The following is an 18,740-nucleotide window of genomic DNA, read 5'->3' on the forward strand; positions in this document are numbered from 1 at the left end:
CCCCCAATTTCCCCTCCGGTTGGAGTCCTCTGTCGCCATCTTTTCTTTCTCTGCCCAAGGAAGCTTCTCCGACCCTGATTTTTCCCTCCATTTACCTCGATTTTGTAGAGCCTGAATATTTCCCAGTTTTGCTGTGCTTGGAAGGAAGGCAGAAGAATGCAATGTGTTAACCTGAAACAGATTGGACTATCTTGCAGTCAGCATCGGCAGCAGCACTGATTGATTGGTCTGGGAGTCTGGTCGATCTAGTGATTCTGTCAGAAACACATATTCGTATAAATTTAGACGGTTTGTTTCAGTTATTCATGTTGTTAGCCTGTTGGGTATACTCACGGAATGTTTACATCACCACGCAAATTCATACAGATGGTTTGTTGTCAACGTGATGTGAACTCCATCAGCATGAATCACATATGAATAGACTCAACAGTACACACTGCAGTAAATAATTGCCCATACTAATTAAGCTCTTGTACTGCTGCTCCTCTAACATCATATGGATGGGCAAGAATAAATGGATCCACATATCCAGACCAGTTAAGCTAGGATAAATTACCAGAAAATTCAACGGAGATTTTTCTACCAGTGGGCCGACAGGGCTAAGGAGGCCTGAGAGGGCGTGCTTTTAGCTTGTTTTACTGCTGGAGAGGAATTCATAGACTTGTTCAGAGCAGCAAAATACATAAATTACACATTGATCATCGCACATCACTCTATAATTGCACGCACCTATCAGAAGCTTATTCAACGCAACACATATCTTGTCTAAAGTTTAAACTAAACTAGTAAATGCATGGACTTGTGCTCCCATAGGCCACGGGATTCATTCAGTATGCGGAGCCGCTTTGCAACATCTGTCATTTTTGGTCTTTGATCCAAGTCATGGCCAAGACATTCCACAGCAATTTGTGCCAGATCGTCTAGATGCTCCAGATCTTCCATCACTGCAATTTCTTCATCAAATAGATCAGTTGATTTCCTACTCTGCTTGTGATTCTCAAGGAAATTCCTTACTAAACTATTATTGTCAGAGTGTGTGGCCTTCTTCCTGGTAAGAAGCTCCAATATAATGATTCCAAAACTGTAGACATCACTGTATTCGCTAAGTAGGCCTGTTTGTAGGTATATTGGGTCCATATAAGCAACGTCACCCTTGACTGTTCTCGTGTGTTTGTAGCCTCTCCCCGTCGACCTTGGTATGCCAAATTGTGAGATCTTTGGCACAAAATGGTCATCCAAGAGTATATTTTCTGGTTTAATATTACCATGTAAGATATTGTGCCTTGAATGCATATAAGCTAGACCACGTGCTGATTCTGTGGCAATATTTAAACGCACGCCAAAATTGAGACGTACCTTGCTGTTGGTGTTGTGAAGAATGTCATCGAGGGTGTCTTTGGAGAGATATTCATATACTAGCATCGGGATGTCAACTTCTACACAACAACCTATGAGCCTAACAATGTTCTTGTGGAGGACTTGAGATTGCATGATAACTTCCTTTGCAAACTGTCCATTTTGTAGCACAGCACCACTGACCTGCTTCTTTACTATGACTGGTACCCTATCAACAAGGCCTATGTAAACATCTTCAAAGACACCTCTTCCAATACGGTTCTTATCCTGTATAACTGGCTTAAGCTCCTCCTTCTTGAAAAGTTTCAACATATCTATCTTCTCCAACATAGGCCCACCATTCCTCGTATAATTCCTGCGTGCTTTTGTAGTGAAGATGTTCAACTTGTTGAGCACAACAGAGTTAGATCTAGAAGTACTTGCCCCTTGTTGTTGGCTGGTATTTGGCTTCGTACCTTGAGCTCCTAGTAGTGACCACTGATGTTCTTTCCCGTACCGCCAATGATCTCTGAATGCCCCCAAGAATTCCATGGGTTCTTCCGTTTTAGCACGCCCGTTCATATCTTTTGAGAGATACTCAAATGAAAGCTCCAATGTTTGCCTTTGACCGTGTTGTTCATTCAGGGATCTAACCTGCTGCTCAGCAGATGGACTAGCGATGCCAGATTCTACTATACTTACTGTTTTATCAAGCTTATTAACTATATGATGTGCAAACGGTCTCTTCTTTGGGTTAGGGTCCATGCACTCTATCCCTATCGTAATGCATACTCTTACTTGCTCCAACTGCGTCTCCCTTTGATCTGCTGTCTCCAACCGATTCATCCAATTCTCTAGTACCTTTAAAGATGCAATGGTGAGTTCAGATCAAGATAGGAACTCTACTTATAGATGATTTGTAGCTACTATAGAAAGAGAAAAGAAAAAGAAATACGCTGGAAAGCCTAGAAGAGAAGATCATATATAACCGTTATGAATTCACATGAACACATGGGGGCAAACTAGAATAAGATCTGCCCTTTAGGTGTGATCGTGGGATCAACCACAAAATTTCATATTTAGAGAATCCGAAAAATTCTGAGTTTTTTGACACCATACCTGTGGGGTATGTCTACAACTCCAAAATAATCAATCAAAACTCTATCTACATTTAGAGAATAAATAAAGACAAATTCGACCATAAATGATGTCAAGTTCGGGTGAATGGTGTCTCATCTGATTTTGTCTTTTTTTGTTCTCTAAGTCAGTGGAGGAACGTGAAAGGGGGGCCAACAGAGCTATGGAGATTAGAGAGGCCGGATAATTAGAAGGGAGTTTAGGCTAAAGGAGGAGCTTAGCACTGCAAAGTTTTCATGGAAGGGGGCCGGGACCCCTGTTGGTCCCACCGATGCTCCGCCAGTGCTCTAAGAGCAACTCCAATGGGGCGACCCAAACGGACGGCGCATTTGTCTGCTTTTTGTTCGTTTGGGTCAGCCGCCCGTCCGGCGTCCGCTCAGTTTTGCATTTGGGTCGGCAATGCGCCCAACGCGCCGACCCATTTCATGTCCGCATTCAACTTTTAAATAAAAAAAGGCCCGCGGCCGATCATGCCAGCGGCTATGTCTCATGCCGGCACCATGCCAGCACCGGCATACAATGCCGGCTTCAGAAAATACCACAGTTCATACTGGTGCACTCGCCAGCCGGCCGACACACATGCCAGCACACAAAAAATGATGGGACTTGGAGTTCGACCACGCCATCGCGGCTCCCGTGGTCATGCCGGCACACCTGCCGGCATACAAAAAGATGGCCCTCGACGCCATAGATCACTCGTCCTGGAACTTGAGCATGTCGGCCTGCATCTTCTCGAACCACGGCCTCTTCCTTGACGACAAGGCGTTGAGATCCACCTTCATGATCTCCACCCCGGTCATCATGCTTGCAAGAGCCACTTCTTTCGCCTTTGTCTTGGCGTTGGCGGCCTCGATCTCTAGCATCTTGGCTTGCTTCTCGGCCTCGAGCTCGAACATCTTGGCTTGCTTCTCGGCGTCAAGATCAAGCCTCCTCCTTTGGATCTCCATGAAAGCATCCATTTGCTCCGCCTTGAAACGCCGGCGCTCCTCCTCCCTTGAGTCCTTCACTACTAGGAAAAGGCCTACTAATGGCGCACCAGTTTTGCCTACTAATGGCGCATCACTGGTGCGCCATTACTAGCACGTCATTAGTAATTTTTACTAATGGCGCACCACTGGTGCGCCATTAGTATAGGCCACGGTGCGCCATTAGTACAGGCCACTGGTGCGCCATTAGTATAGACCATGGTGCGCCATTAGTATTTTTGAATTTTGAAGGCGGGAAAATAGTAGTGGCGCACCGTCTAATCCCCACCGTGCGCCATTGCTATTTTTGAATTTTGAATTTGGATCTGGATCGCGATTTTTTGCCCATTTTTTGCTCGTTTTTTTGCACGATATTATTTCAAATTTTTTTCCCGTTTTTGGATCTTGTACGTTCTTTTGCCGTGTTCTTTTGCCGGAGAGGAGGAGGAGGAGGTGACCGGAGAGGCGCTCGCCTACATCGCCGGAGAGGAGGAGGAGGTCGCCGGAGAGGAGTTCACCGGAGCATCAGAGAGGAGGAAGGAGAAACCATGAGGAGATGGGAGGAGAGGAGGGAGGAGGAGCTCACCGGAGAGGAGGGAGGAGGAGCTCACCGGAGATGAGGGAGGAGGAGCTCACCGGAGAGGAGGGAGGAGGAGCTCACCGGAGAGGAGGGAGGAGGAGCTCACCGGAGATGAGGGAGGAGGAGCTCACCGGAGATGAGGGAGGAGGAGCTCACCGGAGAGGAGGGAGGAGGAGCTCACCGAAAAGAAGGGAGGAGGAGCTCACCGGAGAGGAGGGAGGAGAAATCGTGAGGGGAGGGGAGGGGAGGAGAGGAGGGAGGAGGAGGTCGCCGGAGAGGAGGAGGAGGTCGCCGGAGAGGAGGAGGGTAGTATGGTGAAAGAGAGAAGGGAAGATGGAGTGGAGGAGAGGAGGAGATGGAGTGGAGGAGAGGAGAGGAGGGGATGGAGTGGAGGAGAGGAGAGGAGGCGGGAAGATACTAATGGCGCACCATGGGCAGGTGCGCCATTAGTATCTTTTATTTTTATTTTTTTGACTTATTTTGAATTTTGAAGGCGGGAAGATACTAATGGCGCACCATGGGCAGGTGCGCCATTAGTAACTTTTTTTATTTTGTTGACCTATTTTGAATTTTGAAGGTGGAAAGATACTTAGTAACTTTTTTTATTTTGTTGCCATTAGTAGTTTTGACAAAAATTAATTTTTTTTACTAATGGCGCACCGTGGACGTGGTGTGCCATTAGTGTCTACCACACTAATGGCGTACCAACACATGGTGCGCCATTAGTATATAGTAATGGCGCACCGCCATTAGTGTCAATTCCATCTATAGCCCTTTTTCTAGTAGTGCTTCTTATTCATCATGCCGTCCACGCTTGTGATCAAGGCGTTGGTGGCCGCATCTCGCTTGTCCAAATTGGTAGGGTGGAAACTTCTTGCGCTCATGGAAACTTCGAGGCCGGCGGCGGCGTCGAGGTCGAGGTCGATGGCGTCCTCCATAGCTGGTTGGGGGCCGGGGGCGCGCGCTGGCGGGAGTGTTTTTGGGGGAAATGGGGGAGAAATGGTTGTGGCTGCCACCAACAGGCGGTCCCGGGGAGAGGAGTAGGCGCGCGCGCGCGTCCGTCTCCTGTCCGCGCCGACGCAAATCCGGCTCAAAAATAGGCCTGAAATGGGTCGCCCGCGGACGAAAAACGGACGCGCATCCGTTTGGGTCGGTGCGTTGGGCCGCCACTTTTGTCCGCGCCGACCCAAACGGATGAGGGCAGACGAAATGGGTCGCCCCATTGGAGTTGCTCTAAGTGTAGTTCGAATTAGCAGCTGGAAATTTTTGAGATTGTACATCAAACATGAATGTGTGTCTGCAAAAAAATTCATAATTTGTGAATATGTTTTGTGTCTTCATAAAGATTGATTTCATTGATCTCACCTAAAGGCAGATTCTATACTAGTCTTTTATCACAGGTTGTCATGGGTTTGAGCTAGGGACTGAGTTGGTTGTTCGTGTATAAAACTAAAAAACAACTCCGTATCAGCACAATTTAAAATGTAAAATGCAATCATTTTCAGTCCAAATATAGGTCTTTGAGAGTTACACGTGTGCAAAGTGTTGATATATAAGCGCATTTTCAGCATTTTCTTCAAAAGTTAAATTTTTTGGCAAACTAATGTGAATAAAACTGTGGAGTGCTACAAATGCGTCCTTAATGAGTCTGCCTTTAATGCTCCCTGCGTATATATGAGCGCATTTTCATTTAAAGTAGTGATCTAAACGCTCTTATATTTCTTTACAGAGTACTACCTTGCATGTTTAATGAAACCATGTTGGTCTATGCCCTAGCATTAAGATCTCATTTGTAGCACTCCGCGTATGCATCATTTTTGTAATTCTCAAAATTAAGCTATCTCGTACCCGTACTTTACTTGAAAATATATTCTTAACATTGGGCAGACGCTATGCTTACATTTTTTTCTTCCAAATACCCCTTCTCTCCTGTCAGTATCTCCACAATTATAATGCCAAGACTATATATGTCTGATGCAAATGTGACTTGTCCTGTGAAGAATTCGGGTGCCATATATCCCCTACAAAAAGACTTATGAAGTATGATCGATGAATGTGAACACAAATATAAGAAAATGTGTCAAACAGAAGAAAAGAAAAAACTGTCAGGAGGCTGGCTTACAGCGATCCACATATGCTTGAAGTGAAGGCCCGAGTCTGGTCTTTATCGAGGCACCTTGAGAGGCCAAAATCAGCAATTTTGGGTACCATTTGAACATCAATTAATATATTACTAGGCTTGAGATCTAGGTGGAGGATACGCTTCTCGTGAAGATGAAGTAGTCCCTCACAGATTCCCTTAATTATTTGGTACCTCTCTCTCCATTCAAGTCCATGAGATGCATCTGTGCAGGATTTTTTTTGTATTTTATATATTAGAGATAATTTAATGTAAATCTACATGTGCTTGATCATGCAAAGCATTTTAAATAATTTTTTCAGATGTCCCTACCTACTCTCAAATACTTAAATGAGCAGTGAATAACACTCAATAGTTAATTAACCTCCCCAAATTTATAGTGGGTCACTTCTGCTTTCCACAAGATGGAAAATTAACTTGCTCAAACCTTGTTATTTTATTGCATGCATCTGGTCTGACAAAATAGAAACATTTTTCCCTGAATCTAGTAACTTGATCAGGATTCTCTTTTTATTATGAATTGAATTATTCAAAAAATTGCTAGTATATCTAACACAATATATTGACTTTAGTAAAGACATAAATACATAACATTGTGATCATACCAGCAATATACTCATCGAGACTTCCGTTTGGTACGTACTCGAAGCATAGCAACCAGTTCCGAACATCTGCCATGACAAACTTTCCTTCATAATCTTCAATTCTCCCTTGCGTGTCAGAACAATATCCAAGCAAACGCACTATGTTTTTGTGCTTAGCCTTCATAATGCATTCAACTTCTTTGTGGAATTTATGCTCATGCATCGTTTGAGATAGTTTCTTCACAGCGACCATCTTTTTTCCCACCATTCCCTGCAATCACAAAGTGTATCACATATGTGCACATGTGGTGGTCTGACTATTATGTGCATATGTCGTTTACAGTTTTTGAGGAACCAGGAGGAGCTCTGCCTTCTTATTAAGAAGAGAATTGACCGGTTAATAAGGAGAACTGGTCAAAAACCAATACATTTGTGAGACACACACACGCCAGCCCCAAGGCTACGCATTAGCCGATCTGGCGACTCTGCCACCCGAGTGGTTGGACACGACACCCCCACAACACTACAAAGGACTCCGGAGTAGCCGCTCTGACTTCCACACCTTCCTCAGGCCGCGAACCAAACTAGTTGATGACACTGCCGCCCAAGCGACCAATGCCAACACTGCACATAGGAGAAATCCAGAGCTGCCGTTCCGACTTTCACTCCAGTCCCGAGGTCACCAACCAGGCGAGTTGATCAACTACAATTGGAATTGAGAAAGCTTACTAGCTAGGGGTAATTCAGACCTTATAAACTACAGAAAATCCACCGCTGCCAATTTGCTGATCTTCTGAGAAACAGTTTGTGATGTCTTCTAAAAATGATAACGGCAGGTATGTTGGCTCTGCACTTCGATCAAGCAGCATGCGCTCTAGATCAACCTTGTTGTGTATAGTACTGATTTTGGTATCCATTTGTAATCAATACCAGAGTGTAGTACTTTTCAAACAAGATAACTATTATTTTTATCCCTGTGTTGACAACAAGACAGCTATTAGCTTTTACTCAAGTAACTAGATGAATTCCCCGCGCGTTGCGGCGGGAATTTAACAGAAAATCTTATATATCTACAATGGAAGAAAGATACTCTAGCTACAAACTTTGGAAAAATGCAGTGCCCCTGTTCCTCTATGCATGAAGAAATATAATTAGAAACCATATGAAGTTTAGTGGAGTAATCTGGAGTGCCTAGCCGCAAACAAACAAAACCTTTGACTTTGAATCCCAAGTCCAAAAAGCATGCCTAATCTTGCACAGAGCTAGCCAGCCGGATTGGAAACCGATATGCAGGTGGGTGGTTGGCAGTGGAGTTTGAGTAAATGCTGGAACGAAAGAAGGGTGGGGAAGGGATTGCTGTTGAATCCAACGGTGCCTGGGCTCACATAATATTGATCCAACGGATGTGAGTAATTAAGGTGATGTGGGGTTGCCTATATAAGATATATATAGATCATAAAAGACAACTTATATGCATCTCATCCCTCTATTAGCTAGTTGCTCAAGTTCTTTCACAAAAATTAAAAATTATTGTTCAAGTATATTCATGAAAGACAACTACTCCCTCCGGTCTTAAATAAAAGTTTTTTTAGATATTTCAATGCGGACTACATACGGATGTATATAGACGTACTGTAGAGTGTAGATTCACTTAATTTGCTTCATCTGTAGTCTGTAGTGGAATCTCTAGAAAGACTTATATTTAAGAACGGAGGGAGTATTTTATTAGCCTGATTGCAAAGTAGAATCTGTTAGAGATCTAAAAGTAAATCATTCAGCAACGCAGCATTAGATCCTCATATAGCTAGCCTGATTGGACTAGCTAGTAAGCTGTTTTTGGACTACTATACTAGCACGGCCGACATGGAAATTAGGAACCTCATAAAGGAAGGATGGATCGATGTCCAAAATTAATTAAGAGGAAACCGAAACATATCATATGCAGCAGGGAGTTGATAGCGGCCATCCATCTCAAGAAATTAAGAACACATGCACATACATACCTCGGCAGGGAGACTAACTAAGTCCTGTTGAAATCGAACCCGTCGGCTAGTCAGCTCTGGATCTGGGATCACTGACGACGACCCCAGATGGCCTAGCCTGCAGCGTCAACGCTTGATTGTAGCTAGATATTCTCGTGGCCCGATGTAGAAGGGGAAGGAATTGTGTGGAGGAGAAGGCCTGAGAGGAGATAGGGGGGGGGGGGGGGGGGGGGGGGATATCAGAAGAATGCACTACCGTAGAACGGTGCTATGAAGCTATCACACGTTCTTAGACCAAACCGTGTGTGATACAGGCATCGCAAACCGTGTGTGATACAGGCATCACAAACCGTGTGCAATGGCCCCATTCACCGGGCACGATTTTGAGATGCAACTATGTGTGATACGGCACACACAATTCGGTATAAAGAGACAGTGTGCGATAAGTCGTGACAACACACACACACAACTGAAATTTTCTAATCGTGTGCGTTGATTGGCAAACGCTTTGCACAAATGAATTGTGTGCGATTATTTGGAGCATCGCACATGTTATGTAATACGGACACCATGTGTAAATTTCTGCACCCGGTTTCTAAAGGTAACTTGTGTCGGAGAGGTGTTGTATAATGTTCCAGGTCCGGCTAGACGGAGTCGCACTAGTAGATAAACCATCATTAGTCCCGGTTGGTAAGGGCCTTTTGTCCCGGTTTCTGAACCGGAATTAAAAGGTCGTTACTAATGCCCTAGACCTTTAGTCCCGGTTCAGTCCAGAACCGGGACAGATGGGCCTCCACGTGGCCGGTGCGCCGAACCCAGACAGGAGGGCCTTTGGTTCCGGTTGGTGGCACCAACCGGGACCAATAGACATCCACGCGTCAGCATTTCAGGGATCGGGGTTTTTGTTTTTTTTTTGAAAGGGGAGGGGGTTAATTTAGGTGTTTCATATATTGTGTTAGCTAGCTAATTAATAGAGAGAAGTGTCCTCTCTTATGTCCGTGCTTGGTCGACGCTACGTACTATACATACGTATAGAGAGGACTAGACACGCTAGCTAGCTAGTAAGAAAACGAAGGAAACAAAAGATCGTCATGAACATATATGCATACAGAGAGAAGTGATATCGACCACCTCTCCTTCTCCGAGAGAATGGTCGAGCAATAAGTTCTCGTATATCTATCCGACACTACCGGCTATATATATACAATAATTATCTCTTACAATATAATCTCCTAATTATATACGAAGTCAAGCTCCATATGGTATTCTCCGTCTTCAGCGATCACGTGGTCAAGGAAGAATGCCGCCAATTCCACTTGAATTGCTCGCATACGATCTGGTGGTAGGAGTTCATCCCGCATCCGAAAGACCTAATTTGAAGAAGGGGGTCAATACATATATATATATATATATATATATATATATATATATATATATATAAATGAAACTCAACACAAATAATGGTAATACAATAAAATTGTGAATATTATTGCTTACGCACTTCATATTGTTCTTCAGTGTACCCCCGTTCACAAGTCGTGTAGCGGATGGACTCGCAAACATAGTATCCACAGAAATCATTCCCTTGATCCTGCCACAACCACTTTACAAGAAATAGAGGTCAATCAAACTGATAAGCAAGCATGCCAAATGGTATTGATGAAACTAGCGCTTGAATCACTAGGAGACGTGCGGAACATGGTACTATAGTACTTACTTTCGGGTATCTAAATTGCAGCTTCTTCGGCAGTCCCGGAGCTTTTCTGGTGAATTTTCTCCAAACCCTGCCAGACAATGAAAACAATTACTTGATATCAGGAAATGAACAAAGTTGCTGATATGGTGGATAATGATCGATTTAAACTTACTTCTCGAGGATTTCAGTCATGTCCGCATAATCCTGGGGATCTTTTGGTCTCGAGTCTAAGACGGTTACTAGTTCCTGCTCAAGCTTAATCTCTAGGAGAATATAGTGGAAACTGCGCACGCATGCATAACTCATCAATTACATTACTATAACCTGGACTAATATATAAGGGAAACTGAATATGCACAAGACAGTAACACTCACTTGAAGTTGTAAGGAAAGAGTATTATATCTTTGTTTTCATTTATTACCAACGATCGTAGCAAGTTGGCCTCGGTATCTTTGGCATGAAATTTAACCTCAGTTGCATCTATGAGATTTGTGTTAATGAACCCAATATCACCGACTTGTCTTTTCTTCAATTTGGCGATCTTCAATCTGCATAATATAGTGAGGATAATTATAAATACATGCAATGAAAGAGCTGATCTATATAGAGAGACTTAATGACAGAAGTAGTAGTACTTAGAGACAGTAGCAGGTGACCGTTGCTTTATCGAGGGCCCTTTGATTGAAAAACTGGAAGAACTCCTCAAATGGATAATTCAACAGTTCAATTTCAATGAGGTCATGCTTCTCTCTAACTCTCAGCGTTAAAGTATTCCCCCCCCCCAGACTCTCTGCAGGTTTTCAAGTACCAATCATGCAATCTTCGCATCATCGTTGTTAGAGATCTTTCATCATTGACGAGAGGCTTCCCGTACTCGAATCTATGTACCGCCTCCACCTCCAAGAAATCATAATGTACATCGTCGGGCAGGTAATCTCCAAGATTGCTATAACCTGGCACCATCCTCGGATCATTAGCGACAATGTCGCTAGGCACCTTGAGGGGGGGGGGCACAATTGGTTCGCTTGTTCGTCGAGCTGGGCAATTTGTTTCCCAGCTCGTCGTTCTTTTATCCTTTGATCACTGACAGTACTTCCCGACCGCTCCGCTTCGACAAATTTCTTTCCAATAATGCGCTCATAGTTGCCTTTCGGCGGGGACTTTGGTGGTTTTCTCAGGGCAGCCAGAGTGCGCTTCGCTTTCACCGGATCTACTTTCTCCTCCGGAGGTGGTTGTTTCTTTGCTTTCAACCCTTGAAACCAGTCCTTCACTTCGGTTCGCACGATCTTCGCGTTCTCCTCCGGGGTCATCTCGTGTGGTAATTTCTCTGGAGTCTTCAGAGAAGGACCGAATCTGTATTTCCTCCCGCCTCTGGCTATACTGCTAGACGCCGGCAGAGCAGACGGAGCGGCTGTCTTCTTTCCTTGCTTACGAGGCGGAGGAGAAGGACTACGACGCGCCGGAGCAGCCGAGCGGCGGCGGGTCTCTTCCGCCCTTGCTGACGAGGCGGAGAAGGAGGAGGCTGGCTGCTCGAGCGCGCCAGCGCAGGCGGAGTGCCACCACGCGTTGGAGAAGGAGGCCGAGTGCCCTGATCGTCACTCACCGGAGGAGGAGGCGGTGGAGGAGGCGGAGTGCCTTGACTCGCCGGAGAAGGAGGAGGAGGCGGAGGCGTCCAGTTCGGAAGGTTGATGAGCTCCTTCCGCCATAGGCATGGAGTCTTCAGAGCAGAACCGAGCCGAGTCTCCCCTTCACCGGTAGGGTGGTCAAGCTGGAGGTCCTCAAATCCCTCCGTTATTTTATCCACCATCACCCTAGCATATCCTTCTGGAATCGGCCGGCAGCGAAAAGTTGCGCCTGGTTCAGTAGGAAAAACAGAGCCAACAGCCGCCTTGACCTTCAAATTCATCCATTGCGTCATAAGGTGGCAATTTTGAGACTCCGTGATAGCATCCACGGGATAGCTGGCAGGAGCCGTCAAGACATGCTCCGGCTGAAGCAGCTCGGTGGAAGCCACGCTACTTCTCCGCCGAGATGGCGGGGTAGCTTCGGCAGTTCGTTTGCTGCGATTTGCTTCTCGTTCCTCTATCGCTTGTACCCTTGCATGCAGCGCCTGCAGTTGGGTCTGCTGCACTTTTTTCCTCCTCTCCTGGCATTTGTAACCGCCTGCGTCCGGAAAACCAGCCTTCCACGGAACGGAGCCTGGCGTGCCTCGTGTCTGTCCAGGGTGCACAGGATTCCCGAGGGCCATTGTGAGCTCGCCGTTCTCTCTGTCTGGAACGAACGTCCCTTGCTGCGCTGCATCGATATAGTGTTGAAGCCTCTTGACTAGTATTTTCATTTGCTTGTCCGTCCAAAGGCACTCCCCTGATACAGGGTCCAAGGTTCCGCCAGCCCCGAAGAATCAAGTCCGGCAACGGTCTGGCCAGTTCATTGTCTCTGGTTCGATCCCTTTATCTACCAGATCATTCTCAGCCTTGGCCCACTTAGGCCGGGCTTTGAGGTAGCCACCTGACCCCGTGCGATGGTGAAGCTTCTTCTTCGCAGCATTTTGCTTGTTTGTCATCGACATCTTCTTACTCTTTTCCGATGTCTTGTGGGCCACAAATGCGGGCCAGTGATCTCTGATCTTCTCATATTTGGCCTTGAATTTTGGTGTCTCTTCTTTGTCGACAAACCTTTTCAGCTCATTCTTCCACCTGCTGAATAGGTCTGCCATCTTCTTAAGAGCAAAAGACTTGATTAATTGCTCTTTAACTGGCTTCTCAGGATCATCCTCTGGCGGTAGGGTGAAATTTGACTTCAGCTCAGTCCAAAGATCATTTTTCTGCATATCATTGACATAAGACACCTTAGGGTCTTCTTTAGCCGGCTTTAACCATTGCTGGATGCTGATCGGGATCTTGTCCCTAACCAGAACCCCGCACTGAGCAACAAATGCGTTCTTTGTCCGGATGGGTTCAATCGGTTGGCCGTTGCGCGCAATTGCTATGATCTCAAACCTTTCATCCGAGCTCAACTTTTTCTTCGGGCCTCGTCTCTTTACCGAAGTTGTGCTCGATCCGGAGGGCTAGAAAAAAGAAGAAAGACGAGAGTTAATTAATATGTGTACATACCAAAACAATGAATGCATCAATTAGCTAGTCAGCACAGGCTTAACTAATATATATACCTGGCCGGACTCAGTTCGGTCACCGGAGCCGTCATCACGGTCTCCTTCTTGCACCGTCATTGGGTCACCGGAGCCATCCTCACGGTCTCCTTCTTGCACCGGCATTGGGTCATCGGAGCCATCATAATCATAGCCAGCTGCTTCTTCACCCCGTCCTTCCAGACCATCGGTGTCGTTGAGAAACAACGAGCAGACAGCATCACTTCCTTGTGCGATTATGTCCCCCAACAACGCTTCTTGTGCTTCGTCTCGGGGGGTGTCCATAGTTTCTACAAATATTTAAAACATGGCAATTATTATTCAAACATGACAGATGGATATATTAGTGGCAAACGTAGAAGTAGCTAGCTAATCACAGTAAAGAATCATATTAATTAGTGGCCTTGACGCTGCTTCTCTAGGGTTTGGGGTGGCCTCGACAATGCTTCAAGGGTTTGGGGTGGCCTTGAGAATGCTTCAAGGAGGGGGTAATATCGACAACGACGACATACATACACGGGAAAATAATGTTATCGGGGAGGGGGTATATCGACCCCCCCACGTGTTGAAGTTATCGGGAGGGGGTATATCGACACCCCCCTCGTGTTGAAGTTATCGGGAGGGGGTATATCGACCCCCCCACGTGTTGAAGTTATCGGGAGTTTATATCGACACGACATACGTACATGGAAAAATAGTATTATCGGGGAGGGGGTATATCGACCCCCCTCGTACGTGTTGAAGTTATCGGGAGGGGTATATCGACCCCCCTTGTGTTGAAGTTATCGGGAGGGGGTATATCGACCCCCCCCCCCCCACGCGTTGAAGTTATCGGGAGTTTATATCGACATGACATACGTACATGGGAAAATAATATTATCGGGGAGGGGGCATATCGACCCCCCCCCCATCGTGTTGAAGTTATCGGGAGGGGTATATCGACGACGACAGACCCGATAAAACATAAGAAAACGAAGAAGAAATAAAAAGAGGAGAAGAAGAAAGGAATAGAGGAGAAGATCAAAGAAAAAAAAGAGGAGAAGAAGAAAGGAATAGAGGAGAAGAAGAAATTCTACTCTTCTTTTTCTTCTTTTTTCCTCTTCTTATTTATTTCTCCTCTTCTTCCTCTCCTCTTCTTCTTTCTTTCCTCTTCTCATTTTCTTCTTTCCTATCCTTCTTTTTCTTCTTCTTCCCTTCCTAGTTAGATATATAAAACTTTTCTAGAATTGTAACTTTTGCATATATAAAACTTTTCTATATATGAACAAAAAACTTTCTATGAACAAAAAAAATTGACATATATATTTAGCATATTCTAGCCACACACACATATACATCACATACACATATACATTATAGCCACATACACACATATACATCACATATGAACAAAAAAATTAAACTAATAAAAATAAAAAAACATATAGCCACATATGAACAAAAACATATAGCCACATACATACACATATACATTATATATATATGAACAAAAAATTAAACTAATAAAAATAAAAAATACAGAGCCGGGACGGCGGCTCACAGCGGGGGCAGGCGAGGGCGCCGGCGCGGGGGGGGGGGGGGGGGGACGGGGCAGGGGCAGGGCGACGGCGACGAGGAGCGAGCGCGGCGACGGCGAGCACGGGGCAGGGCCTCGGGGCGCCGGGGCGGCGCGCGCGAGCAGGGGAGCTCGAGGCGACGGCGGGGGTGGCGAGGGCGCCGGCGTGCGGGGGCGGGACAGGGCAGGGGCAGGGCAACGGCGACGAGGGGCGCGGGGAGACGGCGATGAGGGGCGCGGGGCGACGACGACGAGGAGCGGGCGGCGACAGCGAGCACGGCAGCCTGGCGGCGTCGAGGAGGTCGGCGTCGTCGGGGGCAACTGGCGAGGGAAATCAGAAAATTTCTCAAGTGTTGCTTATATAGCAAAGGCTTTGGTCTCGGTTCGTAGCACCAACCGGGACTAATGCCAACCGGGACCAAAGGCCGCCACTTCCCGCCCTTTGGGCTGCTAAAAAGAGACCTTTGGTCCCGTTTGGTGGCACCAACCGGGACCAAAGGCCTTGCCCTGGCGCGGTGCGGTGGGAAATTTAGTCCCACCTCGCTAGCTGAGAGAGCTTAGCACTTGTTTATAAGCTGCGTTGTGGCTCAGGTGTTGAGCTCCTCTCTAATATGTAGGCAGTACTTGCCTACCCTTGTCACCGCCTTGTTGGGCCTATTGGGCCTGCGGGCCTGCATCCTGGCCCATGTACAAATGGGTTTCTAGTCGTATGTAGGCCGTGTGGCCCAATAGGTGGCATTTTTTATTTTTTCCAGTACTTGTTTTGTTTTTTGAATTATTTATTTTCTTTTGATTCTTAATTTTTTTTTTGCTTTTAGTTTTAGAAAAATTATAAACTTTTTATTAGTGCCATTAGTTTTCAAATTTGAAAACACTTTTTGCTTTTTTTTGTTTTCTTTGTTGCTTTATTTATTTTATTTTATTTCTACTTACAACAAAATACTTATTGTTGCTATTTTTATTTTTTCCATTTTTTTGTTTTGTTTTCTGCATTATTTATTTTCTTTTTTTTGCTTTATTTTTTATTTCTTTTTGCTTTTAGTTTTAGAAAAATTATAAACTTTCTGTTAGTGCCATTAGTTTTCAAATTTGGAAACACTTTTTTTGTTTTTTTTATTTCTTTGTTGCTTTATTTATTTTATTTTGTTTCTAGTTACAACAAAATACTTATTGTTGCTATTTTTATTTTTTTCCAGTTTTTTTGTTTTGTTTTCTGTATTATTTATTTTCTTTTGTTTTTTGCTTTATTTTTTAATTCTTTTTTGCTTTTAGGTCAGCAAAATTATAAACTTTCTGTTAGTGCCATTAGTTTTAGAAAAATTATAAACTTTCTGTTAGTGTCATTAGTTTTCAAATTTGAATAGTTAAAATTTGAATTGTTTGAAATTTGTGTGAATCACAAGTTTGTGATTAACTTTACTAAAAAATGAACATAGATGCGCCTATAGAGAAAATTTAACCTAAATTCATAATAAATTTCTATGAATTTCAGAGAAATTCACTATGAATTTAGGTCAAATTCCCTGTATATAGGCATCTATTTTCACTTTGAGAGGAGCTCAACAAGGCAGAGAGGGACGGGCTTATAAACCGGTGTGAGCGCCCTTTGGTTGGCGAGGTGGGACTAAACTCTGACCGCAACAAGGACCAACCCTTTAGTCCCGGTTTGTGGCACAAACCGGGACTAATGGTCATGGACCAGGGGCGAGGCGCATTGGTCCCGGTTCGTGCGTGGAACCGGGACCAAAAGGTCTAGACGAACCGGGACCAATGGTCCACGTGGCTGCCCTCTTGAGAGTGTTCTTGGTGAGAACATAGTTGATAAGGAGCGAACCGGGATTAATGGTATTACGAGGCCCGAACCATAAGACATTAAAGCATTTCAAATGAACTCTGAAAAAGTTGAAAGTTGGCATGGTATCATAATTTCACCCACATAGCATGTGCATGTACAAAACGGACAATGGTATCATACTCGTCTGTTACAAAGTTGGCATGGTATCATCATAATAGTTGCGGGAGAAAGTCTTCACTTCTTCTTCGCTTGTGTCATTTGCTTATTGCGCCGTAACCATGGATAATCTTCATCGTTTATCACGATGCTTGGGTCATCCTTGACTTTGAAGAGAGGAATTTCATGAAACTTTTCATAATCTTCAGACATGTCTGTCTTGCCCTCCACTCCCATGATGTCCCTTTTTCCTGAAAGAACTATGTGGCGCTTTGGCTCATCGTATGATGTATTCGCTTCCTTATCTTTTCTTTTTCTTGGTCTGGTAGACATGTTCTTCACATAGATAACCTGTGCCACATCATTGCTAGGACGAATGGTTCGTCAGTGTATCCAAGATTTTTCAGATCCACTGTTGTCATTCTGTACTATGGGTCTACTTGTACCCCGCCTCCTGACAGATTGACCCATTTGCACTTAAACAAAGGGACCTTAAAATCATGTCCGTAGTCAAGTTCCCATATGTCCACTATGTAAACATAATATGTGTCCTTTCCCCTCTCGGTTGTTGCATCAAAGCAGACACCGCTGTTTTGGTTGGTGCTCTTTTGATCTTAGTCAATCATGTAAAATGTATTCCCTTTATCTCGTATCCTTTGTAAATCAATACAGTCAAGATGGTCCCCTGGACAACAAGTACATCTCATCACAAACAGTGTTGTCAACTCTGAGACGTGTTTCCAACCAACTGCTGAAAGTCCTGATGTGTTCACATGTAATCCATTCGTCACACTACTCCGGGTGTTTGGAGCGCAGACTGTTCTTGTGTTCATCGACATACGGGGTCACCAAGGTAGAGTTCTGTAGAACTATGTAGTGTGCTTGAGACCAAGAATATCCGTCCCTGCATATTATTGAGTCCCTTCCAAGCGTGCCTTTTCCAGTCAGTCTCCCCTCATACCGCGATTTAGGGAGACCTATCTTCTTAAGGCCAGGAATGAAGTCAACACAAAACCCGATGACATCCTCAGTTTGATGGCCCATGGAGATGCTTCCTTCTGGCCTAGCGCGGTTATGGACATATTTCTTTAGGACTCCCATGAACCTATCAAAGGGGAACATATTGTGTAGAAATACGGGCCCCAGAATGACAATCTCATCGACTAGATGAACTAGGACGTGCGTCATGATATTGAATAAGGATGGTGGGAACACGAGCTCGAAACTGACAAGACATTGCGCCACATCACTCCTTAGCCTTGGTACGATTTATGGATCGATCACCTTCTGAGGGATTGCATTGAGGAATGCACATAGCTTCACAATGGCTAATCGGACGTTTTCCGGTAGAAGCCCCCTCAATGCAACCGGAAGCAGTTGCGTCATAATCACGTGGCAGTCATGAGACTTTAGGTTCTGGAACTTTTTCTCTGGCATATTTATTATTCCCTTTATATTTGACGAGAAGCCAGTCGGGACCTTCATACTAAGCAGGCATTCAAAGAAGATTTCTTTCTCTTCTTTCGTAAGAGCGTAGCTGGCAGGACCTTCATACTGCTTCGGAGGCATGCCGTCTTTTTCGTGCAAACGTTGTAGGTCCTCCCGTGCCTCAGGTGTATCTTTTGTCTTTCCATACACGCCCAAGAAGCGTAGCAGGTTCATGCAA

General features: G+C 44.9%; 1 protein-coding gene across 3 annotated transcripts; it reads right to left on the reverse strand.

Annotated features, from left to right (window-relative positions):
- Positions 1–552: 552 nt before the first annotated feature.
- LOC125512184 (uncharacterized) lies at positions 553–8,949 on the reverse strand. 3 transcript variants are annotated; one of them, XM_048677267.2, is made up of 7 exons: positions 8,745–8,949; positions 7,491–7,715; positions 6,763–7,012; positions 6,140–6,362; positions 5,918–6,038; positions 1,357–2,196; positions 553–1,250 (listed from the first exon to the last, which is right to left on the reverse strand). In XM_048677267.2, exons 2-7 carry the CDS (start codon positions 7,656–7,658, stop codon positions 1,014–1,016), a joined length of 1,839 nt encoding a protein of 612 aa, XP_048533224.2. In that variant the 5' UTR covers positions 7,659–7,715; positions 8,745–8,949; the 3' UTR covers positions 553–1,013. The 3 variants fall into 3 exon arrangements, with proteins under 3 accessions (XP_048533224.2, XP_048533222.2, XP_048533223.2); XM_048677265.2 differs by having other exon boundaries at positions 553–2,196; XM_048677266.2 differs by lacking the exon at positions 7,491–7,715 and having other exon boundaries at positions 553–2,196.
- Between the last annotated feature and the right edge of the window lie 9,791 nt (positions 8,950–18,740).

The sequence above is a fragment of the Triticum urartu genome, chromosome 6A (assembly GCF_056163025.1).
Source record: "Triticum urartu cultivar PI428250 chromosome 6A, HENAU_Tu73, whole genome shotgun sequence".
Lineage (NCBI taxonomy): Eukaryota > Viridiplantae > Streptophyta > Magnoliopsida > Poales > Poaceae > Triticum > Triticum urartu.